Source organism: Diadema setosum, chromosome 19 (genome assembly GCF_964275005.1).
Source record: "Diadema setosum chromosome 19, eeDiaSeto1, whole genome shotgun sequence".
Lineage (NCBI taxonomy): Eukaryota > Metazoa > Echinodermata > Echinoidea > Diadematoida > Diadematidae > Diadema > Diadema setosum.
In genome coordinates, this window is record NC_092703.1 from 8,360,885 (window position 1) to 8,384,208 (window position 23,324).

At 36.2% G+C, this 23,324-nt stretch overlaps 2 protein-coding genes across 2 annotated transcripts in view; both read left to right on the top strand.

The window, feature by feature from the left end:
- Window positions 1–474: 474 nt before the first annotated feature.
- On the top strand, window positions 475–15,000 carry LOC140242973 (uncharacterized). Its single transcript, XM_072322715.1, has 12 exons — window positions 475–648; window positions 1,719–1,844; window positions 7,873–8,031; window positions 8,763–8,861; window positions 9,771–9,984; window positions 11,103–11,272; window positions 11,838–11,909; window positions 12,375–12,550; window positions 13,074–13,134; window positions 13,597–13,919; window positions 14,426–14,507; window positions 14,877–15,000. Exons 1-12 carry the CDS (start codon window positions 475–477, stop codon window positions 14,937–14,939), a joined length of 1,719 nt encoding a protein of 572 aa, XP_072178816.1. The 3' UTR covers window positions 14,940–15,000.
- Window positions 15,001–16,777: 1,777 nt separating this feature from the next.
- The window catches only part of LOC140242975 (iron-sulfur clusters transporter ABCB7, mitochondrial-like), a 36,644-nt gene continuing 30,097 nt past the window's right edge, over window positions 16,778–23,324 (top strand). The window contains exons 1-3 of the mRNA XM_072322716.1: window positions 16,778–16,830; window positions 19,745–19,823; window positions 21,760–21,870. Coding sequence (XP_072178817.1) covers window positions 16,778–16,830; window positions 19,745–19,823; window positions 21,760–21,870 — 243 coding nt within the window. The remainder of the gene's footprint in view (window positions 16,831–19,744; window positions 19,824–21,759; window positions 21,871–23,324) is intronic.

The window sequence follows — 23,324 nt, forward strand, 5'->3', positions numbered from 1 at the left end:
AAATAAATCCGTTCACACCGGCTGCGCGGGATAACAGCCTTCAGGCAGTGATTGCGCAGAACCCAACCAGAACCAGAACCAGAATAAGTCTAGTAGTAGATCTAAATGCTCAGCCTCAGCAATCAGGCCTCAGCGAGACCATGTCCATGGAAAAAGCTAAAGTTTGTAGCTCATGTCATATAATGACTGACATTTCTTCCATTAATCTAAGTTCTATCAAAAATATCAGAATCATCAGCGATCATACATCAGATTGATAAAACTGCCAACTTTGATACTGATGTTCAATGTTGGGAGTGGTTCATTCAGATTATAATTTATATTGCACTAGAGTCTACTGTAGTTTGGAGTACATTGTCGATTGTAGATCTATATGTTTTGCCAAACAGAGGGATCTGACTCAGAAGACTGTTTAATCTTTCCCACTAGATCTACTAGGTGTATGTGAGGCTTTAGGGCTGAATTTGCAGAGAGATGGCCGATGATAAAGGGAGGAGACGACAGCCCTCTACCTTCTCCGATCAGCCAGGCCAAGGGAGACCAAAGTCCGATGAATCCTTCGGCACAACCAGAAGAAAGTTCCTGAATGCTGCCCTTCCTACTACAGAGCAAGAGAGTGAAAAGTTACATCACGTAAACTTTGTACCGGTAAGTCACTTCATGTCTTGAAATTGCACAGATAACCACACTAAATTGCATCAGCGGCAGTGGTGGATCCAGAGGGGGCGCACCGGGTGCACGCCCCCTCTTTAGTTTTTGTTACAACAAAAGAAATATAAGGAAATATTGGGGCGCATACGCCCCCTTTAATTTTTGTAAAGGCGCCTCCCCTTTATGGAATTCCTGGATCTGCTCCTGATCAGAAACCATTTCAAGGAGCCTTGTACCTTTGTCAATTATGCTGCTAACGCTAGAAAAGTGTCACTACTATTTGATGCTATGTGTCCATTTTGATGCAGTGCACATTATCAATTATCTATTCGGTGTATGTGCAAAAAGGTTAAAGGCATTCTAAATCCTGATCGTGGGCCTTGATATCTGGTATATAGCGATAATTTTGTATTGCCAAAATGTGGGTCACTGTAATAATAAGAGAGTATGGCTATACACAATCAGTGTTGTCATAAATGCCATTGAAGCTCGAGTGAGAATTACTTTGTCAGAACCCTTATATCACATCTTTAGATCAGAGGACAGGTAACTATTTTTCATTCAGTTCAGTTCATTTCAGTTCAGACTGAACTGAACTGAATGATAGTAGGTGACTGACTACCAGTCACCTGCTATCATGGTGCATGTAATTACGTGGCTGACAAATGTTCACCAATAGGACACCTTTGCAATGAGGCACCTGCTGTACAAGTAATCTTTAGCGTAACCCTCATTGATAAGTTGAAGAATGAGGATTTTTATCAGGCAGAGGCTTCATCTGAATAACTGCCATCTGTGATGAAATATCCATAATGTGATTGGCATGGTTCGGTCCTATAGTTGCAATTCCAGGTCAAGTTTTAAAACTCAAAGTCAAGTCATGCATTGCCAACCTCTGAGCACACTTTCTTCGAAAGCCATTTTACTATGACGTTGCAGATGAACACTCTTTATATGAAATTGTCACATACATCCTTTTATCATTTAGTTGTCAAGACCATTAATATAGATATTGATTTTGCATATATATATACAATTGTGTATTGTATCTTTGTTTTTGTTTCTAGACTAGCAACAAATCTCCTGGGGGAAAAGAAAGGAAGAAAAAGAAGAAGAAGAAGACGGAGAAGAAAGAATCGTTTGATCCTAACAATGACGACAGAGAAGAGCAGAGACTGAGGGAGCTGAAGGAGGTAAGAGTGTTTTGAATTCTGGATACTGTCTCATTTTACTCTATGGATATAATGTATTTGTGTTTCAAAGAACAGGTACACAGTTGATCACAGTACTAAGAATTAATTAATGATAGCTGATGTCTGGTACACTGGATGATTAATGCTAAATGTGTATATTCTTTAATGCATGAGATACACTAAATTTTGAATACTGTACGCGCTGAAATTTTCGGGTACAGATATTTTCGCGCATTGCTACTTGGAGGACATTTTTGCGTGTTGTTAATTTCGCGGTTGCGAGGGTCTCACACGTTTTTGTTTTCGCACATTGTTATTTTCGCGTGTTGTTATTTTCGCGGTTCAAAGGCGATTCACGAAATTCGCGAAAATAAAACCACTGCAAAAATTTCAGCTTGTACACTAAGAGGCCTTCTATTAAAGTATTTGTATCTACTATACTGCAGATATGCATGGTTTATAGATAACTCTTTTTACTTCTAATATTTTGTTAGTATGTTAGCATAATGAATCAGTTTGTTTGTTCTTTTTGCATGCTATACAGTTCATTAGAATTACACAACATTAAATGAATTAGTTGCTTCCTTGCCACTTCAAAGTACTCTCAACTCCAGGACAATTTTGTGTTGGTTTTAATACAGATATGAATGACTTGGCCTCCTTGTTACTTACATCTCTCCTTGTTTGACATGAAATTGATTGCCAGCCACTAAGCCTGAAGATGAGCAATCATGAAATTATTCAGCCTTCCTTGCATGTTTTGCCTTCGCTACAATTTCCAGCTGATGACTACCATGTTGCGTAATATCAGTTATCTAACTGTGAAATGCATGCTTTTCATCTAAAACCTTTGTCTGCAATTAGCTTCAAGTTGATGGTTCTCATGATTTAAACTGTAACACATTCCATGCTACAGAGCTTTAATAATCATGTTCGTCCCAATGAAATTTGTCTGTGTTTAATATGTGCTGCATAAACTTGCCATATGTGATCATCAAAAATCAAACTAATATATCAATGCATTATGCCTTTAATTTTTCTTCTTTCACTGCTATTTGCTGTCCAAATTAAAAAAAAAATACACTTGATATCTTGTAAATCAAGTGGATGAATTTGGACACGGATAAAAGCCACATCTACCATGAGTTAAAGATTGCCATGTTGGTAAGATTGAGAAGTTTGTCTCCATGACAATGTAACACATCTTGGATTGTCATAGCAGTGACATGCACCTGTTGGCGAAAATCAGCACTCCATACTTGACAGTATTTTTTTTTTGTTGTGCATCATTTGTATCATAATCACTTTCATCATCATATGTGTGTCATATTCCATACTAAGAAAACATTTCCATGTAATATCCTGAATAACACTCATTGCTTGACATTCCTATATTATATCAATTCATTTCAAAGTCATTCTTTAATTCATAACAAAATCCTAACACATTCAGTAAACTCAGACTTAAACATTACACTGAAATGATGCTTGCTTATAGACAGTAATGTCTTTACCAGTGAATTTCTTTCAATTAAGTTGAGGCAGAGATTATAGGCATATTCGACAGCTTGCAGGACAGCTTCTCACACTCCTCATAGAAACCCACTACTCAAATATATTAGACTTCCTTGTTTGTAGTGTGTAGCAGGTACATGGATGTATCAAATCAAATTTTGCATTAACATTTTATCAGGACTGACTGAAAACTTCTTCAAAAAAGAAAACCAAAAAAAAAAAAAAATAGATAGATATACATACTTAAATAGATAAATAAAAACAATTGTATTGCACAACTGCATCTTTTATCATACATAGGATATAGGATTCCATAGGCATAGGTTGCAAGAAAGAGAAAACATCCATGTATACCCAATTACTTCCTGCCTTTAGAAATGCCTTGTATAATTTACAGAGATTTTGATGAGGTACTATTTTTTTTTTCTATTTTAAATCAAACACTGAAACATACATTGACCACTGTTAAACCACTAATCCATGTATGAAATTTAATACTCTGACTTGATCATACATCAAATTTAGTTGACAAGGATTTGATGATAACTTGTAATTTAAAAGATACCTAAATGTCACAAATTTTGTTTGTGTGCTATAGTTAGTGATGTAAATAACAATGTTAAATTATTCGAAAAGAAGAAAGAAAGGACTTTACTAACATTTATTATAATAACCTCCCACCTAAATGAATCAAAGTGTAAATTTAGACTGGCATGCATGAAAAAATAACATTATACAATGTATATCTGTAAACCATGTTAACTTTATCTTGCATAGCTCTCATAACAGTCATCATTTTTTCAATGATTTTGCTTTACAATACTGATATACTAATCACCTACAATGTATGAAGATAACAATATCCTAATCTCAGTTATGAAGATACTACTGTACAGCTACTGTAGCTGCAGTGTCATAACCACAGACTTTGATCAACTTTTAAAAATTTGATAACTTTATGAAGTTTGCAATTTGAATCAAAACTTGTGATTACACATACTATAAAACACAAATGGATCACAGCGTACAATTCACATGCTCACTTACCGAGAGCAAGCGGGATATGCTCTATGTAAAGGGGATATGCACCCTTTACCAGGGAGATAACCATTTATTTTACCTAATAAACATGCTTGGTTCCTCTCCCAAAGTGTTCAGGTATTGCCTATAAATCAACAAAGCCAGTCATCTGTTTGAAGCAGTAAAGACAGAGTCCCATGTGGAATAAACACTTTTTATTCTTTCTTTCTGTTTTTATTTTTCAATAGTACATGTATCATCTTCCATTCTCTAATTTGGACAACCAAAAAAACCCAAAGCTTTCTGTCTTGTTTATAGACAGAAACTAAGGTCTACAGGGGTGTGAGCGAGGATGATAAAGAATTCAAACACAGAATCCATCTGTAATCATGCGTCACATCACTTTGAAGTCACAAGGGACATTTGTTTTGTTTTGTTTGTTTTTTCCCCTAGAAAATTGTGTGTGGAACATTTGTTTTGTCATGCATCAACTACTTGCTCTCTATGTGTCTCAGCAACAATGTGCCCTTTGGTTTCCACTGTGGGTTCTTTGCAAACTTTCAAGAATATCATCCAAATTGCATGGATTTATCAAACTTTGTCACAAGCAATTAATAAACAAGAAATGTCCTTTTAATATACAGTTGTATACTACAGTTTGTACAGTATGTTAAAGGGTGTGTACAGTTCTGGTCGAGGTGAGGATTTAGCTTTTAACGTTTTGCGAGATATTCAGAAATCACTCTGTGAAATGTCAAAGAGCATGCAGTTCTAAGGGGTATCAAAAGTTTATGCGATGAAATTCAGTTTTGAAATGGCCGAGATATCCAAAAACGAAGTGAAACAAAGAGATCCTGATAAAGTTGTGGCATGTCGCCTTTTATTATTAGCACTTTTTTGGATATCTCAGCCATTTGAAAACCAATTTTCATCAAATAACGTTGAGTCCTTCTTAAAATTACATGCTCTTTCATATTTCATATCAAAAAAGAGGCTTTTCATTATCTCACTTAGGAATGTTCAAAACATGAATCCCCACCTCAACCATTGCTGTACAGTCCCTGTAAACCATTTGACTAATAAGGGACTCTTTAGGATAATGTTTGTTATGTTTCCCATTGTATGCTTCAAAATATGAGCTAGTGATACAATTTCCATAATAATTTAGTGAATAAAATTTGTGCTACTGGAGCTCTAAATATATGCGTAATATAAGAAAAGGAATTGCGTGTCACACTTGTTTAAAAAAGAATATTAAAAAATGCATTTCTTAAATCACAATTGTTAGGTTGATATGAGTGTGTTATATTTCGTTCAAATGGTTTTCATTAATTTACTGACATCTCTGCCTGATAGTGAGTAGTTACATGTAGATTTGTACTAACTAGTTAAGAATCTGCATCATTAATTTCATAATTAAAACACTGACATGACATGACAGATTCATATCTAACCAGTGTTGTAATATCATAAAATCAATAATACCGTATTAACAATTTACGAGAAACCTGTCATAGCTTAGATAATGACATAACCATGTAGTGAGTACTGCACTGTAAGCATATTGTTTGAACTGTGATATATAACTATAGAGCTTTAATGCACAATGAGCACTGATTATCATTTCTTAGTTATCCTGTTTTGTGGTGCATCATTATTGACAATCAAAGTGAGAGGCCATTGTAATGTAAAGAATATAAGTGATTTATTTGTTTGTAAATGTTTGTGACTAAATGTACTACGTTGTATAAATATTTGTGATAAAGATATGTTTGTAAACATTGTATGTACTTTGCAAACCACATAGAATCTCCTGTGTGTTTTATGTACAATAGTACCTGTACAGCGTAGGTCATATGGTGATGCCTGAACGTAAGGCATGCTATGCGTAGAGCTGTTTATAATTCTTGTTTTGTTTTCTCTCCAAAGTGGCTAGATCATGTCCTGGTAGTGGTACAGGGGATTCATAATCAAACATAGATGGACTTATTTTTTTCTAGCCTTTGTGATAGCCTCAAAATAGCCTATACTGTAATTGGACAATAATTCCATTGTAACTACAACATAGGTCTAAACTCTTGGTATTCATACATGAGGAAAGTACATCAGGTACAACTGTATCATCAACTTGTTTGCAAACTTGAGAATAACTAGTGACAGCTATCATATTGCATGTTAATTGTATGGAGCTCCCACTTACGTTGGAATGGAGGATGTTGAAGTATAGACTCGTAAACAGTCTGGGTCTCATGAGGAGAGATTATGATCTCTTGCAAATTAAGCTGACAATAACTGGCTTTCACAGCTCTTGAATTGCATGTCAGCTGATGTTAGTATTTTCCTTGCTCTCATCAGTCTTTGCGCCTGCACAATTCATACACAGTGTTTATATGCATGGTACAATGTTTGTGCTCATGTGCGCCACATATCCCCTCACAGCAAAACTTGTGGCTGCAGTGCATAAGTGCGTTCTGGCCACTGTTGTTCTCCTGGACGAACGTTTGTCAGACCACTGGTGTACATGTTTGCTTCTCAACTCACACTGAACACACCATGGATATATTTTATGCTACATATATGCCTTGATTTGCTTTGCTTTCCACTGCACGCTATCATTATATATGTGGCAATTGCCAAATTCAAGCTATTTTTTTTTCCTCCGCTCTCAATTTCATCGGGAGTATGTTCCTCTCCCCCCCCCCCCCCCCCCATAAGGATCTGTTTGCTTCACATACGTTTTAGGAGAGCCACAGCATACCACATACAAGTAATTATTCAAAAACAGAGAACAGAATCTGATGTAGGGATGCATAATAGTGTTTGTGAAGGATGGGATATGCTGTTAAAGTGATGTTTTAGTGCTAGAAGGTCATTTTAGAAGCTGTTCCATGACACAAAAACTTGCGACACACTATTTTGCCTTCAATTCTGAACATCACCAGAGTGTTATAAAGCTGTTGTGCGTGAGTCTCATCAATGCCAGAATATAGGCCTACAGTAAGGTTTGGGATTTGAATCAAAATGACCTCTCACCTGGCAAGCGTAGGGTAGCAAGATAGCCGATAACTGCAGTTATATTCAATTATTCCATAGTGCTCTGATAATCTATACTAGTAAATAGATTGGTAACGCAGTGGTAATAAATCTTTGTTGGATATGTATATTTCGGAGTTGAATTGTGTGGATACAATAATTCAATTAATTTTTTTCATTTCTACACACTTACCTACCAAAGGTAATGAAAAAAAATATTTAAAAAATCATAAATTCAATATCCTCATCAAAATTAAAGCTGTGAGTCTCTTGAGATGAAGAATTGAGTCAAATCACTGATCACGTTTAATAAGCTCATAGTGCGCTGTAATGTGGTGCTGGGCTGATGTAGGAAAGTACAATATATGGAATGCCAAGTGTGCATACATTAATTACATGTGCAAACTTAAAACTCTCATTTGACATGGATACATGCTTGCCATCCCTGTATGTGTGACAGAAACACATGCGAGTGCTTGACGACCTGGAGCGCCTCAAAGCCCACTTCTACGTCGAGTACATGGAGGCGCTCAAGGACAAGGTTGAGGACCAGCGGGTGGACATACAGCAGAGGAGTGAGGCCCAGCGAAGGAAGCTACTCCGCAGGGAACGCAAACAGGTGATGCATTGCATTCTGGGTGAATTGTGTGTGTGTGAGTGTATGTATGTATGTGTGTTGATTTGTTAGTTTTCGGATTCTGTGGGTCTGTGATCTTTTTTATTTAATAGTGGGAAAATGAGCAAAGAAAATGGAATTATTCTTTTTATTTAAAATATGATGAAAAAGATAACAATTAACAAAAACAAGTGGATGAACAAGCCTGGTGGAAGTAAGAAATTTGTCACTCATTTTGTCGGGAGGAGATTTTTATTTTCACATTTTTCCGCTCTTAAATGGGAAGCTTTTTCAGATATATGGATCTTGTGAGGGCAGAGAAGCTAGTACTGCACAGGCAGTGAAAGTTTTGGGAAATTTGATTATGTTTTACATTTATGAATTCTTAAAAGTACATGTTTATTTTTGTATGTGTCATTCAAACCGTATCGCATCTATGGTCATCAAATCTAAACTGTCATTTTACCTGTAATACTCCTTTAATGATAGATAAATTATTATTATTGTTGTTGTATTATTATTATTGTCATTGTCATTATTATTATTGTTATCATCATCATCATTGTTATTATTATTATTATTATTATTATTATTATTATTATTATTATTAATATTTTTATTATTATTATTATCATCATCATCATCATCATCATCATCATCATCATTATCATCATTATTATTATTATTATTTATTTATTCATTTATTTATTTTCATTTTTTTTTCTTTTTTGCAGAAAGAAGCAGCCAGGAAGGCCAACATTCTCATGCACAGACCAGAAGTGTCGACCGATAACTCTTTTCTGAGAAAGCTGAGTAAGACCAGATATCACAAGGTAACTGACAGTATAGCGAAGCATTCTGCTCCCATGGTTTAACAATAACAATCTCTAATTATATCTATATATTTCATAATAAGGCATTCCACTCCCATGGTTTAATAGCAACAATCTCTTATTATATCCATATGTTTCATAATATCAGGAGATAGCACTTGAAATCCCACGGCTTTGGATTCCCACCTTTTTTCCTTTTGCTGTATATACTTGTTTACCTTTGCTTGACCTTTAAATGTTCTGCAGTGTCTGGACAATGCTCTGCTTTGAGCTGTGAAGTGTGGAATGTGTTGTAGATCACTGCCATTGGTAGTGGTGGGACTGTTAATTTACTTCACTGCCACCATTGGTATTAGAGTCATGTCACAACAGTAGTTTGGATGTTGAGACTAGGTGGGATATAGCTCATACATGGATCATGTGTAACATTTTGTTCCCCAGTGTATTGTCATTGGCCGTCACTACAACTGTAAACCCAGAAATATTTGCATCATGGCATTTGTAATCGCAAGACACCACAAGCATTCAGTGCAGTGTGCAGGAAAACACGTTCATGTGCATTTACTTTTTTTAAATTTTGGCTCCTTACTGAAGCCAAAGTTGCAAAAGTTTTGTGCAGGCGAAAATTTCTGTGTTAACTGTATTGCAAAGTTGAAATTGTATCCTAAGAGATATAGGAAATATGACATATTACATGATTAAAAAAAAATGCATATTGCTTCAATAGAATTCTAGCTTTATATTGACTTGAAAGTTATTCTTTCTTTGTAGTGCAGCTATTATCTGTTTTTGTTAGGGACAAAGTCTTAAAGTCTTTCTCGGATATGTGATTCAGACTCAGCAAGATTTGAATGAGTAAGTAAATCTGTCTATTTACAACTTCACCATTGTCATTACGTTGATCCACAGATCATAGTTCTGCAAGATCAGCTGATTAGAGAGGGGAAGCTCAGACGAGATGAGGACATGAGAGCCTTCTGGGAGGATGTGGCCAACCCGGAGAACTACCCCGAACTGCTGGAGGATCATGAGCACACCGGAGACGGAGAGTCCCTCACGAGGACCAAGACCACAAGACGAGAGGGAGAGATTGGTACGGAGGATCATGAGAGTCAGGCCAGTGGTAAGTGGTAGTGGTTTTGATAGTGATGATGATGATGATGATGACGAGGATGATGATGATGATGATGATGATGACGATGACGACGAGGATGATGATGATGATGATGATGACGATGACGACGATGAGATGATGACGACGATGATGGTGATGATGAGGAAAATGTTGGTGATGATGTTAATGATGACAAGGTTGATGATGGTGGAGAGTTTTGTAGTGATTTCGAGAATGGAGGTGCTTAAGTCATGACTCATGAGACAGAATAAGGGTCTGTAACCTCTGTCTAATTCCTGTGTCATCCCAGTGTAAGGAATGGCATTTTGAATCATAAACCTGCTAGAATATAAACTTTTCACACATTATTGGTTGGAATTGAACCCACACTGTTTTGTGCAATTGAGCAATTACTGGAAAAAGTGGAAATTTTCGCGTTGTTGAAATTTTCATGCATTTTATGCAAACAGAAGCTAGTGTATGAAAATGAAAGCACACAGACTATTTTTGCATGCCATATTTTTCAATCGTGTATGTCTTGATTCTGGGGAATTATAAACCAGCAAAACTCATCTTACTCGGCCAAGCGTAAAAACTTACTTGCGTGAAAATATTAACTTTTACAGTAGCAGCTGGAATAGACGCATCTGTGAGTACATGACAGTACCTATATTCACATGGTAGAACTTGTCTTTAAACTAGAAACTCCTACCCCCAGACTGAGTTCTAGACCTGTTTGTTTCTGCATTATTTCACGTTCACTCAAGTGCATATTTCTGTTCGACAATACACTGTATATTCATGAAACAGTTTGTATTGGCACAGTGTAAATTTTGTTGCAGAAGTTACATAGTGATATGAAGATTAAGACATGTACCTAATTGTAATATGGTTGTAGAAAATGGGACTTCAAAAGTGGTTGCATGATTTTTTTTTTCTTTTGAATGAATCACCATCAGTGTATTTTCAATGTATGCAATTATTTTTCAGATGAGTAGTATAGCTGTCCACATTTTGGTATATCCCAGAAATATATGCATCTTCTTGTCTAATTGCTGGTTTAGCAGAGCTCAAAATTCACAGTCTCTCATGACATCTGGTCTTATTTTTTTTTTTCATTCTGGCAGCGCCAGATTCCATGCCAGAGGACAAATCATCCTCCCTCGGCTCCCTGCACCACGTTGACCCCATGATGACCTCCCTGGCCCAGATCCAGGAGGTGAAGGAGCCCTCCAGGCCAAACTCCATGGGCGGACCGGACGTCCACTCCTGGATGAACGCACCGAAACTCAAAAAGGTCAGTTTGCTGTGCAACAAACACACAAGGCACAAATAAAGCATTTCAACTTCACATTGATCGGGCACATAATGTATATAATGTATATGTCATATGTTTAACGAGTCTAATTTTCCACGAATTGGGACTTGCCGACGAATTTGCGCGTAGTGAAAAATAGCATGACTGAAAGGAAAATATGCATGCAGTCGCAGTGATTGACCAATCATATTGCAGGAATTCCTCAACCTATTTTATCATAGACATTGACCACATACATCTACTTATGTGTTTCTTGCAATTTACTGTACTCCCGTATATATCATTTTGGTTATACCATTTTTTGTTCTTCAGAAATATGTGAGGTTAAAGTGATGCCACAGTATTATGCCAGTTATGTTCTAGGTTGCTATATATGGAAGATAAAGAGTGACATTGCAAAACTATACAATAGTTTTAAAAATGACACTTCAATGCTATTTTTTCTTATTTGCAAACATTAACACTGTGTGCCCATTGTTGTGAAACACATAAATTAGTAAAGTTCATCAAAGTTAATGATATAGTTGAACTCTTCCCTTTTCAGAGACTGTCTCTTCCAATATCCCGGAAGCCTGTTCATCCCAAAGTCTTGGAGATGGAGCAGAGATGCCCAAAGGTTGGTTTTTCACCTGTCTTTTATTACTGGTTACAGTAATTTGACTGTTTGATTTCAAGTAAATTCATTGCTGCTCACTGAATGTTTTGCACAATGAAGGGATTCTTTTTACATTTGTTTTATTCAAAATTGTTGTTAGGGAGAGCATAACATGTTTAAGAGTAACCATATAAAGACCTTTTTTGTATACCCTTAGCATGTTAGTATGACTAAAGATCTTGAGGGTTTTTGTTGTTGTTGCTGTTGATTTTGACAGAAATTTATGTTTTAGTATTATATCAATGGGTATAATGTCTATTCAATCTGATCTTCTTGACTTTCTTTCTTTGAGGATCGTCTACATCTATTGCCAGATTTTGTGTGACTCGTGTCAGGTATGATGTTTAGTTATTAATCACATCCATTTTCCTCTGGGCATTACTGTCAAAAGTTTATCATCCACCATTACAATTCACTACAACTCAGGTGGACTTCCCCAAATTGGCAGCGTTCACTCTTGACCTGGAGCCCCCCAAGGAAGATCCGGAGATAGAGCTAATGCGGGAGGAGTTCCAGTCAAGGGCGAGGGTTCGCAACTCAGAGAAACGCCGTCTGCGGAAGATGTACCAGTCATCACTTTCAAATGGAGCAGCCACAAAGAGGTACAAATCACAATATGACAAATTTCGTAACAAGAAGAGCTTAGTTAGGTACAAAGACTTGCTATTTCTCTCTTAAAGGTATTGATCAATTCCAATCATTCTATAAGGTTGGGCTCACTGATTGTAGTTCATCAAGTGTTTACCTTGAATTATTTGGGAGATTGTGATTTTGGTTGGATTTATTTTCATTTTGTACTATTTTGATAAGATTGTGTATTTAGTGTTTTCCTAGACCAGCTATGTTGTTCATAAAAAAAAAAAAACAAAAAAAAAAACAAAGAACATAGATGGTTATTTTTTTTAGCTAACATAGTGTCTTTATCCTGACATTAGAGTCTTTTTTTTTTCTCCAACATTATATTCTGGTGGCTGAAAGCACTATGCCATATGGAGGAAACTTCAGATTAAAATGTAATCACTATCAAAACTGTTGTCAATGAAGAAGAACTGTAATATTGGTATTCATCTCACGTTGGTTGTAGAGCATAAAACGTAATGATAATTTATATCTTATTTCTTGCAGAATAATTGACAAGAGTGGTGAGATCAACAAGATATTGAGTGGACCATCACTAGGAGATGTGGTAAGTTTGATACAGAGTGATGTCAGTGTGTGTGTCTGTTTTGCAGTGAATGTCAGTGTGAATGAGTTTCTTTCGCATGTCAAAACTTTTCACAGAGTAGAAAAGGATTTGTATAGGCAGTGGATAGAAAGATACCACCAAGATCCAAGTTTCGTGAAATTGAATTTAGATTGTAGTTCAATTTGATCGATGAGTCTTAACCCTTTATGTGCCAGGGACTTTGGACAGTGTGTACAGCACAGAATCACAGAATGCAGCTGAAAATAACTCGTATTAACATACAATATCGCATACACCATAACAATGTGATGCATTGATCTGACATTTACAACTATACAAAAATTACTGTAATACAATTATTAAACTCATGAATGTATCAATTAATATCCTTTCCTGCATCACTACTAAGTATAGTTATACTGTTTCGTAAAAACTTGTTGCTTTTGTGTTATACTTTGACAGCTGTTCGGAGAGGAGCCCATAGCAACCCTTGCCAATCCACAAAGAGAGGAAGAGGAGGAGGAAGAAGAAAGGCTGGCCCTACCAGCTCCATTCATCCTTGCTCCAAGTCAGCAGAGGAGTCACCATGGCAATGCCCCTGGAAGCAGTCCAGAGCGCATCCTGAGGAACCTAGCCATGGAAAGGATTTCGGAGGAGGGGGATGATGGAGATGAGGACTGTAATGATGATGATGAGGAGGAGGAGGAGGGTATGAAGTATCTCACATACAGCAGCCGGTCATCAAGTCGACGTAGTTCCCTGACCTCTACCGAATCAGAGAGAAGGTAACACAAGCTCTCATTTTTTGTAGTTTGTGTTTGTAGAAAGATGGATATCTGTCTTCTAATACTGCTATGGATGTCTGCATTATTTTCATTGATGCAAAGTCTAAAGTATGAATTAGTTATGCAGCATTAAAAAGAGTAAAGATCTGAGTCTTGCTACTGAAGTTCCTTGATACATATTTTCAATTAAAGACCATGGAGAATTAGAATAATCTTAAATCAGATTGAGTCAGATGATTGATTTGCCATGATGTAAAACTTTTCCAAAGGATATAAAGATGTAAATTATCTTTGTGGCGATTGCTCTTACTTTTTCAATTGTTTTATGCGATTTCAAAATGTTTTCTTTGAACATTGTGTACAAGTTATACAAAGTTTTTGAGTTTTGATGTCATGTTTTGGACAGCAGGGAAAAAAGTAAATTGATTCACCCATATTATTGCAGTTCCTTCTCAGATACCATGCTACAATATTTATTGTATGTGATTGTTTTGAATAATCCACAGGAGAAATACACCTGTGATGGTAGCACCTCGCCGACCTCAACCTTTGACCCTCAATGCTGTCATCGAGAAATGTGACGTTAAGGTATGACTTGGATAACAAGACTATTAAGATTTCAATGCAGGCGCAATGTAAAGTATTTTAATGTGATTGTACCTGACAGTTAGAAGCCTATAAGTGATGTGGATAGGAAAGTTTAATTACATTTAGCTTTGCTGAAGCTGACAATAGTAATTTTTGTCTTATTTGTAATGAAAGAGCTGTAATATCCAAGACTATCCTGTGAATCCATCTAAAGCAAAGTTTTTCTATTTCGTGTTTGTTTTGTTTTGTCTTTTTTATATGCTATTCTTTGCATGTGTGATGTACAAAAAAATTGTGGCCTAGTGAATGAGGTGCCAGGTCTGTGCCTGATATTCTCGATATTCTCCGTATTCTTAAATCTCCTTCTAGATTGCAACTGGTCCCAGCACCCTGTGGATAAACTACGGGAAGTTCTTGCCAGCCGTCAAATGAGGAAAGCTCTCACACTTCAGGAATGGGACAGAAAAAGAACAAAGAGACCAAATGAACAGCAATGAACAATCCCTGCTAGTACATGATACTTGAAGTGGCCTTGCTTATAAATGTGTGTGAAATGGACCTCACGAGAACTTCAGCATAGGAAAAAAGTCACAAAGTCTCCTCTTGTTTGTTTCTTTTTTCTTTTCTTCTTTAATGCCGTGCAGTATTTCTTGATCATCCTTTCTCTTCCTTCCGCGCCTAGAGCACTCTGCAGAGTGGATTTGGCACTATATAAATCACATCAATTATTATTATTATTATCATTGACACATAAAGCTTTATGGCATAAATGGTCGAAGAGAAAGAAGTGCAAAATAAAAACAAAACAAAACAAAAAACAAAAATGAACAGCTAATTTTGACTTGCGTACAAGGTTGGGAAACATGAACCCATCTAACCTATTGTTCGTTTTATTTTCCAAACTTCACTCCAGTTGCCAAGGACTTATTTCTAACTCAGAGGGGTAGACTATTCTTGAAAACTATTTCTAAATGTGAGTTTGAGTTTATCCGACATTGTACATGTATGTTGAGGAAACTTAGGTAACAAAGTGTCTCTGTGTATCGTAAAATTTTGCTTTCACACTAACCCCCCCCCCCACTATTACATGATAAAATGATAATCGTCTCATATGTCTCTGACAATTTTCTCAGATTCCAGGAGGTGTAACCATTAGAACAAACTGGAGTGACACAGACTTTGTGCCTTCACTTGAAATATGCCTTGAAATCACACTCAGGTTTTGTGATATTTTATGGTATAACTATCGTATGCCCTGCTGGACAGTTTTTATGTGGCTGATTACATTTCCAGATGGAGATACAATCAAACCTTCCATTTGCCAAATCCACTGTGACTGACAAACAAACAAACAAACAATACCACTGCTATACCTGTAGACTGAAAGCTAGCATCTAAATTTCATGACAGAAATTCACCTGATCAAAATATCTGAATCACTGTGAGTGAGCTCTGGTGAGAGGCAGAGGTCTAACTTATTCCATTTTATCCAGTCTAAAGACTACAGACTCATTCAATGTTTGCTGGCTAAGATGTGACCTGGGGTAAAAATTTGATTCTTTGTGCATTTTAGACCGTCAAGAGCAATGGCGGATGTGGGCAGGGGCGAACTGGGCGCGTGCCCCCCCCCCCCCTTCAATTTTTGTTAAAACAAAATAAATAAGTAAACAAGGGAGTGCTTGTGCCCCTTTAATTTTGTAAAGGCGCCCCCTTAGAGGACAAGTTCACCTTCATAAACATAAGGATTGAGAGAATACAGCAATATTAGGAGAACACATCAGTGAAAGTTTGAGGAAAATCGGACAATTGATGCAAAAGTTATGAATTCTTAAAATTTTTGTGTTGGAACCACTGGATGAGGAGACTACTACAGCGTGTCATGTCATATGTGTACAACAGTATATAGAAAATGTAAAGAAAATTCAACATATTTTCACTTTTTTTGCATAATAAAAGAGCTCTTGACTTGCCTTTTTCTAAAGGCAGGGGGAATAATATTACCCATAACATATGTCAGTAACGAGTCAAGGAAAGGTGTACTTTTTTTGAAAAGATGAAATTTTGTGAAATTCTCTTTATATTTTCTTTATATTGTTGTACGCATGTGACATCATACACTGCAGTAGTCTTCTCATCTAGCAGTTACTGCACAAAAACATCAAAAATTCATAACTTTTGAACGGATTGTCCGATTTTCCTCAAACTTTCAATTATGTGTTCTACTAATATTGCTACATTCTCTCATAATCCTCATGTTTATGACTGTGAACATGTCCTTTCATATGGAATTCCTGGATCTGCCCCTGCTCAAGAGCATGAATCTGTATGAATTGACCTATGTTGTCTGATGTTATTTTATATAATGTAAGTTTATTGACCTTTACAAGGTTGACTCCACAGAGAGGAGACAATAGATCTGGTGCGTTTCTTTCAGAAAGCAATAAAAATGAACTGTACACTTTTCTAGCTAGGACGTCTACCAGAAATGAAGCAAGATGAAATACATGCATTGGAGTACATTTAATAGAATCATGATATAGTTCATGTTTGTCAAGTCCAGAGCAAATTATGTGTGGAATCAACAATATGATTTTGATTTGTGGTTTAAAAATCAAGTGACAATTTGTTGAATGTAGGCATAAATCGTTGGAAAAATGTATGTCACATTTCAAATCTTGTGCAGTGAAGTTTTACTCTGCTATAGAAATTATGTATACTATATACTATTCAGACATTGCTGGCTGGCCCAGTTATGTTCAGATATCTTTTCAATTCTTTGTCTGATTGAACAGTATTTTTATCTGTTTTATGTTGTAATGTTTAAAGCACAATTTTCTACATCAGCCTCAGTATTCATTCCTTATTGAATTAATGGATTTAAAGTGCCTGTACTTTGTGGTTTGCTTTTGAATTGAAGCCCACTTAATATTCATTATATGATTTTGATATTAAAAGGTTTAAACAACCACTTTTATTACAATTTCTTAATGTAAATGTCTACTTTGTTTCATATGCTTCGATGTGTTTTCAGTGAGCTGATGAATAATTCCTCAAAGTATGTTTTTGTGTGTGTCTGTGTGTGTGTATATAAGTGAGTGTTTTGAATGCATGTATATGTGGCAGGTGGGGGGGGGGGGGGGGGGACTTGCACTTGCATTTCCATCTTCCTGGATACATTTGGCTTTAAACTTCATTTTCAAGCCATTCCATGCCATACATATATCAAAGTTGTCCCAAGTGAATAGAGTTAAATCACATGAGTCTAAATAGTGGCTGGTTTGTCAAAGTCAGGACTGAAATAAGAAAGTTTTCTGTAAAACAAGAAACATAATACATGGCATGTAACTCTCATGAATCAACTGGGGCCAAATTAGAGCCAAACTTTCTTAGTGCATTGTGTAGAAAACACTGGCATGCATTTTACTTTTGTGAATCTTGGCTCGTCTTGAAATTTGCAAAAGTTTCATTCTTGCAAAAAATCTGGTTTTATAGTATGTATTCAGTATCTTTTTGTGTTGACATGCTGTACATTCATGTTTATATATTAATATATTCTTTATCATATGTTATATATACATATATATATATATATAGAGAGAGAGAGAGAGAGAGAGAGAGAGCAAGAGAGGGAGATAAAAGCCTACATCACATGGGGTGGCAAAGCTATCTACAATAAAGGGGAACTATCACCCAAATATGCATGTGGATTCAGTGATTATGTTGAAATATTAGTAATTAGTAATATATAGCAGTGAAGTTTGAGGAAAACTGGACAATCGATTCCAAAGTCATAGATTTTAAACAATTTTTATTAAATCCATGTGTCTGTCATTGCTGGTTATGAAGACTACAACAGTTTGTGTTATTACAGTAGGGCCAAAATATGGAGAAAATATAATCTTATCACTATGAAATAAATGAAAAAGAATTGACTTAATTGCCTCTGAGAGAGCAGAGGGATTGATGTGGCTAACTGGATAGATAGGACAACGAAATTTGATGCCATTGTGTTGTAAAGATACACATCAAACTGTAGAAAAGCACTCGAACACATTGAACATTAAAATTTCTTGAACTTATTCGAGGCTGAAATTATCTCTAGCATTTTTTTTTTGTCTAATCAATTTGAATCTTATGTTCTAATTGAACACATTGATGGATTTTAAGATGACACCCTTATTCATTCATTTTGATTTTTTTTTTTCTAATTTCATTCATATTTTTTTTTTGACGTTATTAAACAATACAGCTGGACTGGCAGCTTGAATATCTTTTTTTTTTAAATTATGTTTTATTGAAAAAAAATTATACAGAATCACACTATTTACAACAATTAACTTGATTAGAATAACACAATCACTGAACAGTGTATAGGAATTGTTCATATGTTTTATGTAGTACAATAATGTATTAGTAGGTCCCTATTCCTTTTGACATGGTTATGAGAGGCTAACGCAACTTGACAATGACAATGACAATAATGACAATGACAATGCATGGCCAGCAGAACCAGGGACTCGGGTCTACTTTTTTTTCACCATACAAAAAATTCATAAGGTGTCACCACTTTGGCCCTCCCCCCCCCCCCCCCCCAATTTTTGTTTTTACCCCCGAAGTACTAGAAAGAAATTGATAGAAACCTCAGAGTGTGAGTGCGGTAAGGTTTTGTTTTGGCGCTGAAGACTTCTTTCGTTTTTTGGCTTGTCAGGTGAAGAAACCCTGAAGTGGAATGAGAAAGATGAGCTGAAGACTTTTTTTTTTTTTCTTCTTTACTTGTCAGCTGAAGAAGTGGAATGAATATGAGAAATTATGAGCAGAAGACCTCTTTCTTTTTCTTTTTTTTTTTTTTTTTTTTTTTGCTTGTCAGCTCATGAAACCCAGAAGTGCCCCCTCCCACTTTTGAAAACGTGGCGCTGGCCGTGCAATGACAATGACAATGGATTTTATTTCCCAGCTTGATACATGTAGAATAAAGTATGCCAAAGAGTCTAGTCAAAATCGCATATTAATCGCATGCTGTCGAATCGCAGCGTAAGATGTTCTCCTTCTCATGATGGAGAATGAGCCATATGCATGCTGTGCAGCGATGCGATCAGCGCGATCCCGAGAGACATATTATTAGCAACTGCTTTCGAGTCTCCCACAGGCGCCAGACGATCGACGATGGCCGCATTTATACTATTGCGGAACCCTGCAAGGGGATTTTCTTGCCTTTCACGTTCACTTCATCTCTGTAGCGGAGGGAAATTGTCAACTAAGCTACCTCATTTTCACAACCATATAAATCTATCAAGGCATCTATCTGTTTCTAGCTATGTAAGTCACACGATTTTGGATGACCGGTTGACCGTGGCGTATTCCAATTGTAAAGAACACAGTCCCATGTGTTCGTATCTGTGTTAGCTGATTTATCGCTACACGTACACAGTAAATTACAAATTGAATCATTGACTGTGTGTAAATTTGATTCAGATCTAGGAACTGGTATTTACAAGATTCGTGACTACCGTTCCCTTCTTTTTTACGTATAGTCTGAGCTGGTTTACATGTTTTAGATATCACTGCAGATGATCTGTGAAGCATGAAGATGGTCGTCTGTTTTCTGTGTACGTGTACGTGTGTCACTGTCAGTGACAGTGTGACCGGCTGTGTGTTTGCATTCCCAAATTGGCCATTTGTCATGCTCCCCTGCTAGTGTTAGTGTCTATACTGTCCTGTGACTTAGCTGGTTGGCAGTGCTCTGCCCACTCCAGGGACTCCAGGGCTGCAGCACTGACAGTGTTATTCTTAATGGCGTTATCGTGAAATAGTCCACCACTCCATTCACTGCCATTCATTTCGTCATAGCCGGTATCGGTAATGGGCGATATCGGTAACTGCTTTCCACCTTCACAGACTTTGCACTGGAGTGAAGATGCACTCGCAGAACAAGAGCAGACCGATATCACGATGTAGCCTTCTTAATTTGTATTTTTAGCAGAGACTCCAGCTCTCCCACTTTCCACAGGAGATCTCCTGCCGAAGTCCAGTTTGCAGAATCTCCCGTTCTCCCACTTGAGATTAAAATAAATTTCACCTGTCCTGGCTCTGTGTCTCCAGCATAATATAAAGTGAATTTTTTCCTCGCTTGAATTTGAAATGACATGTTGTTTCCATTTTACGTAACTCTTTCATTTTGTGTTACACATAGACAGTACAGTGTATTCCTTAGGCTTAGTAGAATTGTAATGTTCATTCTGGCTTTTGTTTCATATTTATAGTTTTTATGTATCATATCTTCTATGCTAGGTCAAATGAATGAATGAATGAGTGAATGAATGAAAATGAATAAGTAAATAAATTAATAAATAAATTTATTCAGTAATAATTTACTGATAATAATAATAATGATAATAATAATAATGATAATAATAATAATAATAGTAATAATAATAATGATAAATAGAATAGTAATAATAATAACTATGATGATAACAGTAGTAGTAATGATAATAATAGTCATCATCATCCTAGTGTGCAAAATTTAATTTCATTACATGTCTGTTCGGATCTTCATGGAGCATATACTGTATGCCTAGTAATGGATGCAAAGGTTGTGCACAAGGTAGTCTTGCTAAATATTGTGAGGGACAGGATCACTTATTGAAGTGAGAAATTCTTGCAGTCACTATTGACATATTTACAAATACTCTTTCTACCCCTACACCATCAGGATGTGGAACTGAAATTTTTACCTTAATCCCTCTCTGCAGTCACAACAGCATCAATTGCTGCTTCCAGCAGGCTACCCTACCCATCACTGGAAGGATGCACCCTCTTGAGATGTCGACTTCAGATTATAATCAAAGCTGTCCTGTATTTCACTTGCATGCTCACCTGTACATATTTCTTTTCACAACAAATGTCTTGTGCTATCACTTGCCTTGCTCTCAATGCTGTCATCTGCTGTCATGTTGTACAACCATTCTTGTTTAGCTTCATGGACAAGCTGGCATCAGGGTTATTTCTTCAATGTTCATGCTCAATTTACAATCGATTAATCATAACAAGTATGTTTGAATTTTACAGATTTCAACACCAAAATTGCACTCATCTGGTTTTTTCTTCTTTTTTTTTTTCTTTTTGGAATGAGAAAAGATGAGTATGAATTTTAGATAGCAGGTATGAGAAATGTTTGGAATATTACAGTACATATCATATCTTGAAAGTTTTTAAGCACAGTGTTCTTTTTTTTTTCCTAACATATTTTCAGAATCACCAGTATTTGAGGAAAAGAACTGTTAGAGGCCTACCTAACAATGCAGAGAGTGTACAACCATGCTGGCCACTTCAGCTCTCTAGCTTCTGTATTCCTCGAAATCAGGTTGGTTTACTCTAATATATTAACTTCTGAATTATCATCCATTGCCTAGTAATTGTGATTTTCTATCCATTACCTCTTAAGAATTGAAATTTTCCATGCATTTTTTTTTTATTAAAGGATTGCAATTTTCAGTGCATTGCCTGTGAAATATTGTATTTGTCTGTGCATTGAAGGTGCAGCTGCTTTCTAGAAGCAGGGCTCACCACTAGTGTTGACCTGAGGCCACTGAGTTCACCACATTTTTAAAACGGCCATCTTTTGATGGCTTGATCAGACCGTTGAAGATTTTAAATGGATTGTTCTTCCATTTATTTCAGGACCAATTTTTTGGTTGTAAGGATTCAAGTGGCCCATCCAGGGCCACCAGAGAAAAAAGTTTAGAATTGAATCAATACAATGAATATACAAGGTAATTTTTAAAAGCTGTTGTGTTTAGACTTTATTGTATAAAGTGCAGTACATTATCGATTGTTTGCATTTTTTTGTAATAGTAATAGGGCAGCAGGATCTTAATATTTTTTTAGTGTGTGTGATAATTTGCATAAATATTACCTGTACACATGTTACCCAGTGACATGATTATAGACCCATACTGGTAAAGACTCCATACTGGAATTGTTAGCCTGCCATGCCATCATTTTTGTGTGGTGTATTATGTTTCGGATTTTTCAGAGTATTGGTTTTTCTACTCAAGGACCATGATGGATATCTTAAATTTGTACATTTGGCACTATTGATTTATGTACTGCTTGAATGTGAAATTATAAAACCACTCTGGAATTCCCCATTGATATTAAGTTACATTATACATGTAGATAAGCAACAATATTTAATGAAGAAATGTGAAATTCTGTTGAAAATAACATCTTTTTATTAATATTCATGGTTTTTGCTGCAATGTGTCCGTGTGTGTGTATGTGCATGTGAGCAGGTGTGTGTATACATGTGTGATTTTTTTTTATTTCGTATGATCTGCTGAACACTAAAGAAGATCTTACAGCTGATCATGTGGCCAATGCCATTATGCTGCAGTTTGAAAATCAGTTGAAATTTACCTCAGCATTCTCATGTGTACAAGCATGTAGAAGGAGTGAAATGAAATGTTAGTCATTTTTCTTTTACAGTAAATCACTACAGTGCATTCCCGTTATAACAAACACGGTTAAAACAAAATTCTGGTTACACTGAAGTAAAAATTCAAGCCACAACATTATCCGCTCTATGTTTTTTTTTTTTTTTTTATTGTTTAGTTGTTCGGTTATCTAAATTTTGATATAACAAAAGAAAGGTGCTGGTCCTGAGGACTTCGTTATAAAGGGAGTCCACTGTATCTTAATTGCATGACTCTTCCATTGATCCATCAAATTCTGTGCTGAGGGCATTTCATGTGCTCTCAAGTTCAGCTCTTTCATTAGCGCAGACACAATTCTCTTATCATAAAGTGTAGTCTCACA